Here is an 18,021-nt window from a genome sequence, read left to right as displayed (position 1 = left end):
GAAGACAGAAAATGGCACAAAAATATGCACTGATTTACTGAGCTGCATTTTTCTGCTACATATTTTATTTTCATAAAGGCACCTTGAAGCCTGAAATGTTCCTACACAGGGAACAAGCTTTTAAATGTTGTTTACTTCTAAGATGAAGAACATCAAAACAGTCTTCACTTAGAAGTTAATTTTATTCAGTGTGAAAGTCAGACCATGTAACTAGATTAGAAAAGGGAGATGTGATAGTTTAATACCACAACATTAAAAAAAAGACAACCTACAACTTTTTTTGAGATGTTACTGCAACATATTCCTTTTATTTATCAGTGTCTCAGAGGGAGAATGTTACAAGGTAATGTTTAAGTAGTTTTTACATGACAGCAGAGAAGAGGACAGAATTTGCATACAAACACAGGCAGAAAACAATTCATACATAACCTTTCAGTCATTATAAAAAAGCCACCAAATCCATTACTGAGATCTTTGCTGTTAAGTATTTTTTTAAAAGGGATTGGTTCTTGTTTTGCTTTTTGCTTCAATGTAATCTGGTAAAGGAAGACACCTGGCAAAAAACATTGACCTGTTTCCAATACTAAATATAAAAAGAAAAAGAAAAGTGTCTGAGGTAGAAAGGTGGTCATGGCTTTCCTTTTCTGCAAAACTTTTCATCCTTCTCAAAATATCTATACCAAAATATATTTCTTTCTAGATGAAAAATCCACATATTAACCTCCTATTTCTCCCCGCTTTTTGGCAAAACTCCCTCCCCTGCAAAAAAATAATACTTATCATTTATATAGCACTTTGAACCATCAGAGCATTAAAGATACATTACGTAATTTGAGTCTCATAACGTTTACTAGCTCCACTCCAGAGATGAGAAGACTGAGTGGTGACATCAGCATCAGGAGCTGTAAGCATCACACCAGGACGACAGTTCCCGTTTTGATTTCATTATCGATATGGGATACTCCACTCGGCATTTCCTTGCAGAAAACAACTGGTCTAAAATCTCTCCACTTCCCATTTGGGCATAAATGTTAATAGAATCAGAGTGGAATCTCCCTAGTACTACTTAGATACTTAAAAGACACATATTGCACAAGTGCAACTTATTGAGCAAATGAGTTTTATAATGACAGCATTTGCCCACACAAAACTACAAACTCAATGGTGAAGGAAAAGTGCCCGGTATCTTGTCATAGGCTGCGGCTAATCTTCTCTGCAATTTCCCTGCTTTTAAACATATATGTTAAGAAAGCCATTTGAAAATGCACAGAAGATGCTGGCTGAAATTTTCCAGGCAACCTTTGCGATGTAAGGAAAACACATTTTTTGCATTACAGCAGACTAAGCTCCTCAAGTTATATACATTTCTAAAAGCAGAATCAAATAATTGCAAATTAGGTCCTTTGCATTTGATGATTTAACAAAAAGCCTTGACAGAATTTGGCACAAAATTAGACCATTGTCTTTGCTGTGTAGATAACCAACATTACATAGATTCTGAATGGTTGTATTAAATAAAATCCAAATGAACCTTAACTCACATTACAAGCCAAAGAAAAGCCGGTGGTGATGGGGATATCCTTCTGCATTCAGTAGGGAAAAGAATTCACTAGCACACCATTTTAGTTTTAATGGTTATTGTAGCTGAATGTCTTGTTAGCTGGAGCGTGTACTCCTAGATGGTCATAAATGACTTTTGTCAAATACTAATAGTATGATTATGAGAAATTGATATTTGTTCACAGTTTGAAATGAATACTATTAGACAAATATAAATAAACCAGTGCAGAGCAGTATGTGTGTCAGCACAGAAGGTACTCCAAATTGCAAACACAAAAAGCTGAAGGGAATGTATTAATGTAATGCTTTGCTCCAAACTGTGTATGCAATTCACTGCAGCAATATCAAAAAGAATGGATATAAACCCACACCCCCATTCCTGATACTGTATATTATATAAATCAATGACATATGTATAACCATTTCCAAATACTCTACTGTTTGTTAATTTACAGTTGCATAGAGGGAAGGAAGGGGGAAACGCACACATATATTTTTAAAAAACCACAACATCCTTGTCTTTGGGTAATTCAAGTGTTTTCCTATTTGAAGTAAAAACACACAGAGTTAAACAGTATATTACAAGGTCCCATGCAGCCATCTGATTACTGGAACTTTACGTTGGCATTTGTAGAAAAAGGGCTGTATTTGACATCAGGAAGAACGAACTGTCGTCAGACTGAAAACTTCACATTGCCTGAATTTAAGAGAAAAATTTAAGAGTATTACTATCCACAGATGTCCTTAGATGTGTTATCACCCAACACAAATATCTGGAGCCTAATTCCAGAAGGGTCTCATGTTTGACTATAGTAAATAAATGGCAAAAAGTGTTATAGCACATTTTAAAGAAGCTTATGTATACCAGAAGGCAGCATGGTATTGCCCAGGCTCATCAGATCTCAGACGCTAGGCAGGGTCAGTACTTGGATGGGAGACCACAGGGGAAGGTTCTGCAGAGGAAGGCAATGACAAACCACCTGTGCTTCTCACTTGCCTTGAAAGCCCCTTGCTTGGGTCACCATAAGTCAGCTGTGACTTGATGGCACTTCACACACACACATACACACACACAAACACACTGGACCTTGCCTAGGCAAAGGTTTTACCATGGTAAAATGTTACATTAGAATAACAAAGACATAGCGCTAAGGATTGGTCACAAAACCAGGATGATTTATATAACACTAGGAATAAGGCCCGCTGTGAAAATTAATACAATGAGCTCTAGAAAGAGGCTCTTGGGCACTCAGTGTCAATTTCCTGTGGCAACCTCAGCAGGGTATAATGTCACAGAGTCCAACATTTTTTCCAGGGGAACTGATCTCTGCCACCTGAAGAACAGTTGTAATTCTGAGTGATCTCCAGCCTTCACCTGGAGATTGGAAAAAATGGCTCCCCAGGAGGAAAAGTAGTCTTTCTCTGCAGTGGGGACCAAAGCAGCTCACATCATTCTCCTCTCCCCCTTTTGATCTGCACAACAACCCTGTGAGGTAGGTTAGGCTGAAAGTCTGTGGCTGGTCCGAAATCACCTACTCAGCTTCCACAGCAATAACCTGGGTCTGGTAGACTCTACTCTGAAGTGCTAACTGCTATGTAACACTGGCTATGGTATTGCCTGGTATCACAACTGAACTCCAGAGAACCGACCTCTCCCTCCCCCTGGAGAAAAGAACTGCTTTAGAGGGTGGAATCTATGACATTCTATTCAGCTGAGGCCTCTCCCCTCCCCAAAGTCTGGTTTCTGTAGACTCCACTACAAAATCTCCAGGAATTTCCCAACCTGGAGCTAGCAACCCTAGTCAGGACTAGTCTCAATGAGGTCCACACAAAGGCCGAAGTAGGCCTCCTCCCCTCACCTTTTTACTGACAGAACCAAGGGACTTGGTTACCTAGCAACAGCCTCTGAGGGAAAAGTGAGTCGCACAACAGAAAGAGAAGAGAATGGTTTGACAGCTGCTGGCCCATCTCAGTAGCCAGCCAGCCATGGAGAAGCCAAGCAGTAGAAGCATCTTCATCAGGAGAGACAGCCATTTTGGCAGTTTATTCTGACAGGGAAGCAGCCAAGCTGCCAGTGGGTGGGGGAGAGGAGCGGACCCAACACCTGGACAATGGCTGATGGAGTGCGCCACAGTCAATGGGAGAGCTGGAAAGTGCCAATTCGTTGGGCTTTTATAGATATAGGATTACAAGGTTACAACAACTTCCTTGGATCTCCAGCCACTCCTTCCTAAGCTGGTCATACTGCTGTGTTCTTAGCTTGATAAACTAAGTCCCAGTTCCACTAGAATAACTGATCCAAGCTTAAGGTAACAAACCACCTAAGGTTTGTTAACCATTTTAACCACAGTTAGGCATTTTCTCTATACCACGCTGTCCTTTGTGTTTGTAAAATTTCTCATTGACTCCCTGCATTGTGCAACTATGTACGCAAGTACTTATAGTTTAAACAACAAGGGATTGGTGTACTTTAGAATCAACTAAAAAGAATGGTTTGGCAGTGTGCCCACAAAACCTGTGCTTCCTCCTCACTCTGCTACTCTTGTTCAATTAGATCTCTATGGGTTGAGGTTGTCCTTCAAGCTATGACTGTAAACCATGGCTGAACACATGAAATTGCCTTAGATCATTGGTCCATCAAGGTCACTATTGTCTATTTAGCCCGGCAGTGGCTCTCCATGGTTTCAGGTGGTGGTCTTTCACATTACCTTATACTTCACTGGAGAAGCCAGGGACTGAACCTGGGACCTTCTGCATGCCAAACGGATACTCTTCCACCAAGCCATGCCCCTTCCATGGTTTGAAACTATTTTACAATATTGATAGGTATGGCAAAAACAAAACCATGGTTTGCCAGTGGAGGTATAACAATAACTTATTCTGTATGTTAAAGTGAAAGTTACTAATTAAATCTAAGCACATGAGGAGACAAGAAAAGCTGTAAATGCAACACTCATTCTTGTAACACCAGGACATGAGTTGATGTTACTTCGAACCGAACTAAAGTATATCACTGGATTATTGTGCACATACTGCACTTCATGAAAGACTAAAATGAAACAGGTCCCCATGGGTGACCCCTGGCTGGCTTTAACAAACTGGCGTCACACTGAGAGTCTTCATATTCCAACAGGGGCATGGAAATAAACAAAGTGAGGGGAGTAAACCACATGGCACTGCTGGCCAAGAGGACACTGTCTTGGTGGCAATACTGCAATTACGCTTGCAAGTGTTTATTGTAGAGGTTATCTGAGACTAAATCACCCAGGACTTTCCAGATATTTCCTTTAATATGCTACACAATCAGGGTTCCATAGTTAAAACATGAAATGGATACATTATTAATTAGTAAATCAACCCTGACACTAGTTTTTCAAATTATAACACAATATTTGATACCTTTCACATGGTACAGCCCCATGCATCTATGTTCTGCATGTGAATTATGCAAGGTGTTTTTCTTTTAAAGGCATAGCGACCATGCAGGGGAGGAGCAATGTGGATCAAGGTCATGAAGCTTTTCCCTGTTATCTTTTCTGTCAATTTAAATTCCTCCTCCTGATCTGCTAGATGTCCCCTGGAGAAAAACACAGACATACTTGCTAAAGCTATATGTTTCCCTGTGTAGGGGAAACATTTAACCTCCTGCACAGTAGCCATCATCCTTTTGGAGCCCTTCACAGCAGCTTTAAGCTTAAAAACAAAAGACACACACCCCTTTGAGATCCAATGAATTGTCAGGCCTGCCACACCCACCATCTCATTTAGTTCCCCGGGGGGATTTGGCAGCCCTAGTTCTGCATGTGAATTATGCAAAGTGTTTTTCTTTTAAATGCATAGCAACCATGCAGGGGAGGAGCAATGTGGATAGAGGTCATGAAGCTTTTCCCTGTTATCTTATTTAAATTCCTCCTCCTGATCTGCTAGATGTCTCATGGAGAAAAACACAGACATACTTGCTAAAGCTATATGTTTCCCTGTGTGAGAGAAACATTTAACCTCCTGCACAGTAGCCATCATCCTTTTGGAGCCCTTCACAGCAGCTTTAAGCTTAAAAACAAAAGACACACACCCCTTTGAGATCCAATAAATTGCCAGGCCTGCCACACCCATCATCTCATTTAGTTTGTGCTCTGACTAGTCCTAGAAAGCATTATACAAGCTCATTAGTTCTGTATTGTATTTTATGATGAAGAATGAATCCCAAATGCATTTACTTCTATACTGAAAAGTTATACTTCATTACAAAATTCCATGTAGATTTTGATTGCATTGTGGAGGCAAAGCTTAAAATACATAAATATATATACTAATACAAATCATACCTGTGGTCTGCCAGCAAGATTTGCTGTAAATTAAAAAATATATATGTATTATTTGCAATAAAATGGAAGCAGTCAAGAATTAAGATAAAAAAGCAATTTCTATTTGAAATATGATACTGAAAAATAGCTGACCAGCAGTTTAAGAATGTACTGCATTTTACTTCCCCACTCCTTAAATTCTAAATATTTAAACAACTGTTTTAATCTAAAAATATTCTTATATCAGTCTGCTGGCATAACACTGTCTGGGTTGTACAATCATATTAAATAAATTGTTCTAGATTATATTTTCATTTCATTTGCTTCTAGTATGGCTACTATTCTATGTTGTAAAATCTTGAAATGACACTGAAAAGATTTATACTGCTTTGAATGAAAATATAAGATGAACTGTACACAGAAGTCCTTAAACTCAACACACTGCAGAGCAAAGGCCAGGATTAAAGGCAACACTGATGCAAAATAAACTTAACTATTAACCACTGGTGATGTGCATACTTTTGAAAAGGGCACTGCATGGGGTAGGAGGGAGGGTCTTAGCCAAGAGAAAGCTGCTGAATGCTCAGTGCATCTTAAGAGCATAAGAGAAGCCGTGTTGATTCAGGCCAATGGCCCATCCAGTCCAAGACAGTGCCCAAAACCCAGGTGAAATTAGGAGGTCCACCAGCGCAGCCAGAATTCCAGAAGCCCTCCCACTGTTGCCCCCACAAGTACCAAGGATTATAGATAACCTTAAATACATAGGAATTACAATGGAAGACCTCTTCCTAGCTGATGAATCCTATAATTTTAGACTAATTAAACAGAGGCTCCTTGATTTAGAATTTACTAAGTTATGTCCTGCTCAATATTATTTTTGATCGCCTGTTTCACTTGGCCATGCTCAACCTATTGGGAAAATGGCCAACTATTTATGTGATCTTGAAACCCCCAACAAAGGAGAGCATTTATTTTGGCTAGGATAAATTCCTTTCCTTCAAACGTTGTTTATGGTAGATTCTTTCAAATTCCATATAGTAAGAGAGTCTGCCCTTGTGGAGCAAACTTTCCAGATTCCATCCAACATATATTGCTGGAGTGCCAGCTATATTCTGATCCCTGGAGGGAACTGTTTGGTAATCTCTCTCTCCCTCCCTGTAATCTGGTAAATGGGATTGACTATCGCCACTTATTAAAAGATAATCAAATAGAAATCATAAGGGCTGATTGTAAATTCCTGGAGAAGTCTATTAAAATTTATGAGGAGCATGTTTCACCATGAATTTTTTATATAACTGAGCCTTGCGGTACCCCACCGCTTATCACCTTCCACTATGAAATGTTTAGAGTTTCATCTATACGTTGTAGCTAATAGTCACTAATGGGCCTCTGCTCCATATGTTTATCCAATCACCTCTTGAAGCTGTCTATGCTTATAGCCCCCATCACTTCCTATGGCAGTGAATTCCACATGTTAATTTCTCTTTGGGTGAAGTACTTCGTTTTATATGTTCTAAGCCTATGACTTATTAATTTCATTGAGTACCCACAACCTCTTGTACTGTGAGAAAGGGAGAAAAGTATTTCTTTCTCTACCTTCTCTATCCCATGCCTAATTTTGTAAACCTCTACCATGTCAGCCGTCAATCGTGGTTTCTCCAAGATAAAAAGTCCTAACCTTTTTCACCTTTCTTCACAGGGAAGGTGTTCCATCCCCTGAATCATTTTAGTTGCCCTTTTCTGCACCTCTGCCAATGCAATAATATCATTTTTGAGGTACAGTGACCAGAACTGTACACAGTATTCCAAATGAGGCCGCACCACAGATTTATACAGAGACTGCCTTGAAAGTTGGGAGGACAACTGTAAAATATGTTTATATAGCAGGAGGTGAATTTGTCCCCTCAGCTTTAAAAGTATATAATGCTAATGTCACAAACCAGTTTTTATATGGTTCAGAAATTTGGACTGACGCTGTCTCTGAGAGAATGGACTGTATTCAGTATGATTTCTCTCGATGCTTACTGGCTACTCCTAGATCTGTTTCGAGCATAGTATTGAGAGCTGAACTTGGTAAACAGTCAATGGAGGCTAAGGCATGGATACAAGCATTCCTCTTGAAACTTAAAACCTTAAAATCCATGGGCAAGCCTACTCTACTTGGACTTGTACAGGCAGAGGCGCATATTGGCCATGGGGATCATAAATGGGGAAAAAAATGAAATGTTTAGAAATAACAAATGATATGCTAAAGTCTACAGAGACCACAGAAATAACAAGGCTAATTAAAATGTGTGTAAAAGAAACTCAATACTAATAGTACATCTGTCAGGGCTCATAGAGTATGTTCAGCATCTTATTTGGGTATACCCCTCCCAATGAAACTGCCAAAACATTTGTATCATTTGACAATACCAAAGCTCAGAAGAGCTTTTACTTCCGCAAGAATGAATGTGGTTTTGGAGGGTAGATGTTAAAAAGTGTGATATTCAAATAGAACATGTAGATGCTCACATGATAAAATTGAAACAACTGAACGTATGATTATGGAATGTCCTATATTTAATGAGCTGAGGGCTAGTTACTTAGAAATAAGGGAAGGCCCATTGATGCATCTGACAGTATGAGGGCACAGGAGACGTGGTTACTATCGGATATAAATGATTTTGTTACTCTCTCGATGCCAAAATTTATAGGGGCAATAATTAAACAACAGAAGAATAACACTAAGTAAGGTATTATCTTATTTTATAATTTTATTTTTTTCTCAAGGCTATCACTATATGAACAGTACTAGAAAGACAGAGATAGATTTATAGAGAGGCATTATGATACTGGCTGATTTGTTTTCTGTCCCCCTCCTAATGATCCCCAGCACAGTATTTGCCTTTTTATTGCGGTTGCACGCTGAATTGACATCTTCATGCCTCCAAGATCTCTCTCCTGGCCAGTTACTTCCAGTTTGGACCCCATCAATGTATATTTATAGTTAGGATTTTTGGCTCCAATGTATATTACTTTGTCCATGTTGAACCTCATTTCCCATGGTAACGCCCACTCTCCCAGACTCGACAGATCCCTCTAGAGTATCTCACAGTCCTCTCCGGTTCTCACCACCCTGAACAACTTAGTGTCATTCGCAAACTTAGCCACTTCACTGCTTGCTCCCAACTCAAAATCATTAATGAACAAGTAAAAAAGCACCGGACTTTGGACTGAGCCTTGCGGTACCCCACCGCTTATCACCTTCCACTATGAAAACTACCAATTTATACTCACTCCAGTTTGATGTAGTGGTTAAGTATGCGGACTGGGAGAACCGGGTTTGATTTCCCAGTCCTCTACTTGCACCTGGCTGGATGACCTTGGGCAAGTCGTAGTTCTGATAAGAGCTGTCCTTGAAAAAGAGCAGTTTCTGTCAGAGCTCTCTCAGCTCCACCTACCTCACCAGGTGTCTGTTGTGGGGAGGGGAAGGGAGTTTGTAAGCCGCTCTGAGACTCCCTTGGGTAGTAAAGGGCGGGGTATAAATCCAATTTCTTCTTCTTCTTCTTCTTCTTCTTCTTCTTCTTCTTCTTCTTCTTCTTCTTCTTCTCTGTTTCATGTTAATTAACCAGTTTTTAATTCACGAGAGGACTTGTCCTCTTATCTCATGACTGCTGAGTTTACTTAGGAGCCTTTGATAAGGAACTTTTTCAAAAGCTTCCTGGAACATTTACTGGGTCACCTTTGTCCACATGTTCGTTCACCCACTCAAAGAACTCTAAATGGTTAGTGAGACCAGATTTTCCCTTACAGAATCTATGTTGATTCTTCCTCAATAGCTTTTGTTCATCAATGTGCCTACTAATTCTATCTTTACTAATGGATTCCACCAATTTACCTGGTATTGATGTTAGACTGACCGGCCTGTAATTTCCCAGATCTCCTTTGGAACCTTTTTAAAAGATGGGAGTTACGTTAGCTACCTTCCAGTCCTTGGGAATGGATGCAAATTTTAGTGATAGACTACATACTTTTGTCAGGAGATTCACAAGTTCACATTTGAGTTCTTTCAGAACTCTCGGATGTATGCCATCTGGGCCTGGTGATTTCTTAGTTTTTAATTTGTCCATCAGTTGTAGGACCTCTTCTCTTGTAATTTCAATCTGACTCAGGTCTTTCAACACCTCTCCTGAAATTGGCGGTTCTGGAGTGGACAAGCACCTCCCATCTTCCATAGTGAAAACAGAGGCAAAAATGCATTCAGTTTCTCTGCCACTTCCCCATCATCCTTTAGTAATCCTTTCACTCCTTGGTCATCCAAGGGCCCCGCTGCCTCCCTGAATAGTTTTCTGCTTCTAATGATTTTGAAGAAATTTTTATTGTTGGTCTTTATGTTTCTTGCCATATGTTCCTCATAGTCCCTTTTTGCCTGGTCACAGACTTGCATTTTATTTGCCACAGCCTGTGCTCCCTTTTATTTACCTCACTCAGACTAGCCTTCCACCACTTAAAGGAAGCCTTCTCGCCTTTTACTGCTTCCATTACTTTGTTAACCATGTAGACCTTTTAAAAATTACCTATTTGTATCTTTCCCTCCCTATCCTTCCAATATAATTTATATTCAGGAACCACTGTATCCCACTGATTATCATCATCCCATAAAGTTTCTGAAATGCCCACAATGTCTATGTTCTCCTCTGACACTAAGCCTGCCAGCTTCCCCATATTACCTCAGACACTTCTAGCATTTGCATATAAACATCTATAATTCCCCAGACACATTTAGGCCTGCAACCTTTCTTTTATGGCCGCTAGACCTTGTCAAGCAGTCAATATTGTTTGTTACCCTCTCAGTGACCAGTCCTAATCCACTTCCCTCTAGAACAGTAACAACTACCCCTTCATCTCTTAGAGATGAGCCATCCTGAACCAGAGACATTTCATCTCCTATCGGCTTTCCCCCAGGATTTAGTTTAAAAACTGCTCTGCCACCGTTTTGATTTTAAGTGCCAGTTGCCTGGTTTCTTCTTGGAACAAGTGGAGGCTGTCTCTTTTGTACAGGTCCTGCTTAAGAACATAAGAGAAGCCAATGCTGGATCAGTCCAATAGCCCATCTAGTCCAACACTCTGTCACACAGTGGCCAAAAATACCAGGTGCCATCAGGAGGTCCATCAGTGGAGCCAGGACACTAGAAGCCCTCCCACTGTTGCCCCCCCCCCAGCACCAAGAATACAGTGCATCACCTGCCCCAGCCTGTGAGTTCCTATCTATACCTTGTGGCTAATAGCCACTGATGGACCTCTGCTCCATATGTTTATCCAGTTCCCTCTTGAAGCTTTGATTTTTGATTTTTGGCTCTGACTGACCTTGATTCTGGACTGTGTTTACAAGCTTCTAGTGTGTGGTCTCTGTGGCAGCCAGCCAAAACAGCACATGCCAGCTCCACAGTCTGAGTCAGCAAAGTTTGTGCTGAGGGGTTTTTCTTATGCTTCTTGTGCTTGACTGGCTCGTCGTCCTTGCCCTCCCTGTGTTTTTTGGAGGAAGTATAGGCTTCGGACTGAGATGTTTGGGCCGAGCGCTTCAGCATCAGGCGGTCGACATCTGAATGAGTCGGTATTGGGGACAACGTAGCCATCAATGGCGAGGCGGGTGTCGAAATTGATGCATGTCCTGACATCGATGCGTGTCCCGAAGTGTCCTGTGACGACGACATCGATGAGAGTGCTAACTCCAAAAGTGCGACATGAAGTCTAGCAACTCTGTTCTTTCTCGTTTGCTTCAAGAACTTTGCACAATGGGCACAAGAGTCCACTCAGTGTGATTCCCCAAGGCACAGAAGGCAAAGCGAGTGTCTGTTGGGAGGGGCAATTTTACTACTGCACTTAAGGCACCGTTTAAAGAAACCCCACCTCTTGGCTATAGGCCGAGAAGGGGGAGGGGGGGAGAAGAGATCTGCCTAGCAGGGAGACCCAAACACAAAAGTCCGAAAGAAACAAAATCCGATAACAATATTGTCCTTTCACTTTACAGAAAAAGAAAAAAAGAAAAAAAACTCAGAAGAGAAGAACAGGAATAGGCCATAAAGCCAGAAATTTACTGACTGAAGCGGAGAAGATCCTGCCAGCGCGGCGGTCAGAAAAGAACTGACGGGATTGTCATGCCCCTCCCCTAGTCATGCACAGTGGGGGCGGTGCGTGACTGGGGAGCGGGCACGAAAATCCCTTTCACTTTCTAAGAAGTACCGATCGAGGTCGGCGCAGGCGCACTATATCCCAGAGGTGTGATGCACAGAGCCCATGAAGAAGATTAAGCTGAATTCTGACACTCGTTGGAGGAACTTGCTGCCATTACATCTAACTATTAGGAATAATGATATAGCAGTAAAACCCAAAAATTTAAATCTGAAATAGAATTCACAGCACCCAACACTTTGGAGTGGGTTATCATCAATATGCTAATAACATCCAGGTATACATTACATAGAATAACCCTTTAGAAGCAGCTGTCATTTTAAAACAGTGTCTGAAATCAGTGGTTGAGTGGCTGACAAAGAACATACTGAATTGTGATAAGATGGAGGGAAGGCTGAGATTCTGGAGGGAACTAGGCTACCCTCCTTGGATGGTATAGCTAATCATCAACGGAGTTAAGAGTTTGAGGATTCTGTTGGATCTGTTCTGCTGGAAAAGCAGGTAAACCATGTGGCAAAAGTGCCTTCTTTCAACTTTGTATAAGCTGACCTAGCCATACTAATCAATGCTTCAAAAACCTTGAGACTGGACTATTGTAACTCACTGCCCTTGCAGACATGCAAGCTACAACAGGTACAGAATACTGCAGGTAGACTATTGACAGGGATTAAATGTTTTGAATTTATTATTTCGAATTTAAGATCACTAGATTGTCCGTTTGCATCCATGCTCAACACTGTGCTGGTGGTAGCCCATAAAGCTCTTTGTGACCAGGAACACCCCCTTATTTGCAGGACTGCCTCCACCCCTATATGCTCCAAGGCAGCTCTTGCCATCAGTCCAGGAATTACTGGTGGTTCTGCCTCTCCCTAAGAGTGACCAATGGGAGCTGATGGAATGTTGGGGAGAGACAGCTGAAAAACAGCAGTGAAGAGAGCAGTTAGGAGTTGGCAGCTAGGGAGCTGAGACAGAAAAGAGTATGTCTGGTTGAGTGAAACTGTGGAGAAAAACTGCTTAGAGCTGGCTGAAAAGAATCAGCTGGTAACAAACAATCCCAGTTGCAGGAATAGGGAAACAGTTCAAAGGAAAAGAAACTTTGTTGCCTCTTGCTTACTTTCTTCAGTGTTGTGTCCAAACCATAAATAAAAGCGGGGCTCTACTGGTAGCAGGAGCTCCTTTGCATATTAGGCCACACACCCCTAGTGTAGCCAATCCTCCAAGAGCTTACAGTAGCCCCAGTAAGAAGAGCTCTGTAAGCTCTTGGAGGATTGGCTACACTAGGGGTGTGTGGCCTAATATGCTACCAGTAGAGCCCTGAAAAAAAGTTAACTCCTTGCTTTGTTTAACGCTGTGGGCTTTGTTCCTCAGGGAAAGAAACACACACAAGTTAATATCTTGGGTGTGTGTGTGTGTATAAAATATTATATGAATAAATGGTGGCAGCGTGTGAATGGAACGAGTGTATGAGCCCCCAACCCCAATAATTCTGTGTGAGTGAGGGCCTGGGCTATTAAAAGAGGCTGGGCTACCCTGTCTGCTGATGTCTCTGTAAGTGAGAGAGAGGACCAGAGGTGTGAAATGGTTATGGCTCTCTATATATTTTAAAAGAAATGAGCAGGGTGGTGAATGCGATGGCCTGACCTACTTATAGCCCTAAACTTGATAGAGAGAGGTTGTAGAGGGTGAGTGGAATGGGGCATCGCAATGGGTAATGGCTTGCTCTTTTCTCTTTATTTGTACTGTATTTCTGTGAAAGGTTTTACCTGTTTTTTTAATTATACAAGTTGCTTTGGGTCCTATTAATCTGGAGAAAAGTGGGATATAAATATTTTAAATAAATAAAAATTGTATGTGAAGCTTTGCCAAGTCATTTGTTTTAATGGCCACCACAAATAAAATATACTTTGCCCTTTACCACAGTATAGAAGAGTTGAGCCTCTTTGCAATTTAAAACAGGAGCTGATAAATACCTGTCTAATGACATCAAATGGCAGTCCTAGGTTAGAATAAGGCCCTCAAATCTGAATTAGAAGTGGGACATGGGCATTTATCTGCAGCTAGCGCCAGACCCTGGGGATCCATTCAAACAAACCAGCTTGTAATTTGCTTTCTAGTCATGTATGAAGTGTATCCTCTCTGACGTACTTCTTCAAAGAAGGGGAAAACACATATGAGAGATAAAGGGAATGTTTAATAGAGTTCAGTAGAGGCTGGACAACATAATATAATTTGATTTTATCTTAGTACTTTGCATAAGATTATGCACCTCAAGAGCCTCAGTTTTTACAAATAGCCAATGCATTTACTTTTATGGCCACTGCAGAGGAAGCAGTACAAAGTTGTTGCTGAACCACAAACAATTGAAAATGTAGTTTTCCATCCTATTTTGATATTATGAAATTAAGGTTTAAAATGATCACAACAGCTACCCAAAATGACTTCTCTGTAAAGAAGAAATCTGCACGATACTCTGCAAAGGACTGATTTAAATACAACCAAGGCAAGAGGGAACAACTGTCTGTTTCTTATCTGTCTTTGCGAATGGAAAACGAATTAACAATTAAGAGTTGTAATCAATCATTCCAGTGACATAAATAAGATACAAAGTATTCTTGGTCCCATTTCTGAGGGACATTTCCATGCCTGTTTAGAATCTGTGGCTGATAAATGTATATTTTCTCTACTCTATTAGCTTAGCCACATCTTTCCATACCCATGCAGGAACTATAAATTTAAGAACATCAAAGTATTTCAGCTGTTACTTGTCCATGTACTAGAAAAAGTAACTAGAAGCTCATTGTCTAATTTGCAAATTGCTATCAATGCTAAAAATTAATGTGTCAAGTGTCATTGTGAGGCTATGCAAGTTCAAAGCAGAAATATCCTGTTTTGAAAAAACAGTCTCAAAAAACCTGGGAAATGCAGTGAAATCATTAACAACAGCAAAAATACCTTTTTAAATAAAAAGCAGAAACAGATTTGGCTCATCTATGACTTTACTTTGGTTTCTGTTCACTGAGTGAGAACTAGAACCATTATTTATTTACTCGCTTCATTAATACCCTGCCTTTCTCCCCAATGGTGACCCAAAGCAGTTTATATTGTCTCCTTTCTTCTATTTTACCCTCACAACAACCCTGTGAAATAGGTCAGACTGAGAGTGAGTGACTGGCCCAAGGCTATGCATCAAGTTTCCATGGCAGAGTAGGGATTTGAACCTGGGTCTCCCAAAACCCAGTCTGACATTCTAACCACTGCACTACACTCAGGGCTATTTTTGGGCAGGAACGCACAGGAACGGAGTTCCGGCTGGCTTCAGAGTTGGCCACACCCACTACAGCCAAATCCTCTGCATGCGTGGCTACAGAGGGAAGGCCTGAAGAGTGACCCCCCCGGTCACTCTGAGGTGGGCGGGCCAGGGATGGCTCTGGAAGGATTGGGGAGGCATTTAAATGCCTCCCCGTGCCTTCCCTGGCCTGTCCAAGGGCTGACCTGCCTGGGCTCCACGCAGCCACGGGGCACCCAGGCAAGGCAAGGGAAGGCATGGGGTGTGGCCTAATATGCGAACGAGTTTCTGTTGTCAGGGGTGTAGCCTATTAGTTCCTGCTGGGCTTTTTCTACAAAAAAAGCCCTGACTACACTAGATGTTTAAATACTCATCAATCATGACTATGTAAGATCAGAAGAGTGGTTAAAGGGTCCTGTCACTGTAAGCTGTAGTACACTGTTGGCTTTTATGTCAAAACCACTTTTATGGTCCAATTAAATACTCCTGGGTTAAACTTATCATGATTTATATATTTGCATGCTGGTGGTGAAGTGCTCCAAGGTCCTATTTAAAAATATGATTAATTTCTCTATGAGTAATTGCATGAACAAAATCTCAGTCCAATTGACTATTTGTGATACTTTATATCACTGGTATGGTGGAACAAGGAAGAGGTGCTGACCTCTACCATATGAAGACTTCACATACAGCCCTTTTCACAAGTTGTCATTAGTATTATTACTACCATTACTATTACTATTATTGTGAATTGTCACAATCAGATATTTAACTGGTAGATGGTGTTCTACAATTCGAGATCTATCCAAGTGCTTGGGAATTGCAGATATATCTTTGCGGCATTCTTGCTGTTCCAAGCAACACTGTCTTCTAGAGTTGAGGTGGTGTTATTTGCTCAATTACCAGAATATCCTTGGGGAACCCAGGAGGGCAGGGGACAGAGCAGCAGCCTTCCCAGCACCACCTTCTGAAACCTACCCTTGAGGCAGGGCCTAAATCATTGCAGAACAGGCCTAAAAGGCAACCCAGAAGGATACTAGGTACGATGGTATCAAAACTGCTGGGAGATCCAGAAGAATTAACAGGGCTGTACTTCCCCTGTCCATCTCCTGACACACGTTATCCATTAGGGTGACCAAGGCTATTTCGGTCTCATAACCAGGTCTGAAGCCAGACTGGAATGGATCCAAACAATCTGCTTCTTTCAGGAATCCCTGAAGTTAGCCAGCTGCCACTCGTTCAATCACCTTGCTCAAGAAGGGTACATTTGAGATTGGGCAGTAGTTATTCAACAGTGAGTGCACATATAATCTGGCTACAGTGTACACTTGGTTTTTCTTTATACATGCATTGAGTAATTCTCATGTTACAATCAACACACGTACAGCTGAATGTCTGATTGAAACCCCATATTTATTCATGTACCTGTCCCCGGTTACATGTGTAAAAAGAACACATGTTGACTTGTTCTTACAAACAGGTTTACACGTGTATGTGCAGGTTGTACGTGCATTTACTTTAACAAGTGAACAAGGCCTGAATAAAATGGACAATGAGTTATGCTAAACTACTATTGCTGAAGGATACCAAATAAAAAGATTCAGGTGGATTGTGCACTAAAGAGTGCAGGAGAGAGAAAAAATCAAATGTTTAAAATGCTCCTTCATATAACACACGTGCTGCAGTTACAACGCTAGCATGCCAGGAAGGGATTTTGGCTGCTCATTAAATACCTTGCCTCTTTCCCCTTGATGGGTACCTCAGCAGCTCCTCCTTGTTTAAAACCCAGGTGATCATGACTGACAAAAGTAGTCACAGCAGATTTAATAAGGCAAAAATTATTTCCAGAGTCCCCTGTCTCCTCTGGCCACTGGTATGAGGGGAAAAGTTTGGAGATAAGTACCTCCTATTCATGATCTGGCTTTTAAATAGGTCTTCCCTGAAGGTTTCTGAGTGGGCTCTGCAAGCAGCTACTTCCTACTGTTCTCACTTTCCCTTCCTGTCTTCATCAGTGATGGGGTTTGGAGCCTGGGGAACAAGATTTCCTGCCAACAGATCCCTCAGTGTTTCACTCTTCTGTGCTGTGTGCTGTGTTTAGGGGCTGGATCTTCTAGTACAGTTATTTCCCTGCCACTTCTGACTTTCCCACATTTATGTATTGGTAATTATATTTATATCCTGCCTTTCTGCTATAATGGAGCACAAGGTGGTGTACATAGGAGACCTAAATGTTTTCTAAGGCAGGTACTGACCATACCCAGACCTGCTTAGTATTAGCAAAGTGCCTTTATCATGTCCCTTCTAAACATTCTCTAGGACCCAAGTTTACATCTGGTTGAGCCAGCAGCAGGAGCAGAATAAAAGCTGGGACACTGCCTTACAAAACAGTTTTAGTTCTGTTTATAAGGTGTTTAACTAAATCTTTTGCTGTGTTTGTAATATAACCAAAATAAACATTATTTCTGAAGCAAAAGGCTTTGTGGTTTAAAAAGTAAATGCATTACACTGAACAATTTTTCTGAAGTTGCTTTACTGACAAATGGCTAGCCTGAAGAGATCAGGAAAGTTCTCAGTGTTTCAAAGTTCTGCAAACTATGTAAAACAGAATTGTTCAGGAGGACATTTGTATAAAGATAACAGGGCTATATTATAATGGAATGGTTCGGGAAGGTGCTTTTATAAAGTGAACGGGACTGT

The 18,021-nt window shown here is 41.1% G+C and overlaps 1 protein-coding gene across 1 annotated transcript in view; it reads right to left on the bottom strand.

Moving 5' to 3' along the window:
- Positions 1-290: 290 nt before the first annotated feature.
- The window catches only part of LOC107123341 (utrophin-like), a 329,348-nt gene continuing 311,617 nt past the window's right edge, over positions 291-18,021 (bottom strand). Inside the window, exons 24-25 of the mRNA XM_015426582.1 lie at positions 5,886-5,908; positions 291-2,257 (exon numbers count right to left, since the gene is read on the bottom strand). Coding sequence (XP_015282068.1) covers positions 2,249-2,257; positions 5,886-5,908 — 32 coding nt within the window. The 3' untranslated portion in view covers positions 291-2,248. The remainder of the gene's footprint in view (positions 2,258-5,885; positions 5,909-18,021) is intronic.

Source organism: Gekko japonicus, unplaced genomic scaffold (genome assembly GCF_001447785.1).
Source record: "Gekko japonicus isolate JY-2015 unplaced genomic scaffold, Gekko_japonicus_V1.1 scaffold1564, whole genome shotgun sequence".
In the NCBI taxonomy this organism is placed as follows: Eukaryota; Metazoa; Chordata; class Lepidosauria; order Squamata; family Gekkonidae; genus Gekko; species Gekko japonicus.
Note: the sequence above shows the minus strand (reverse complement) of the source record. Positions and strands in the feature narration are given on the sequence as shown.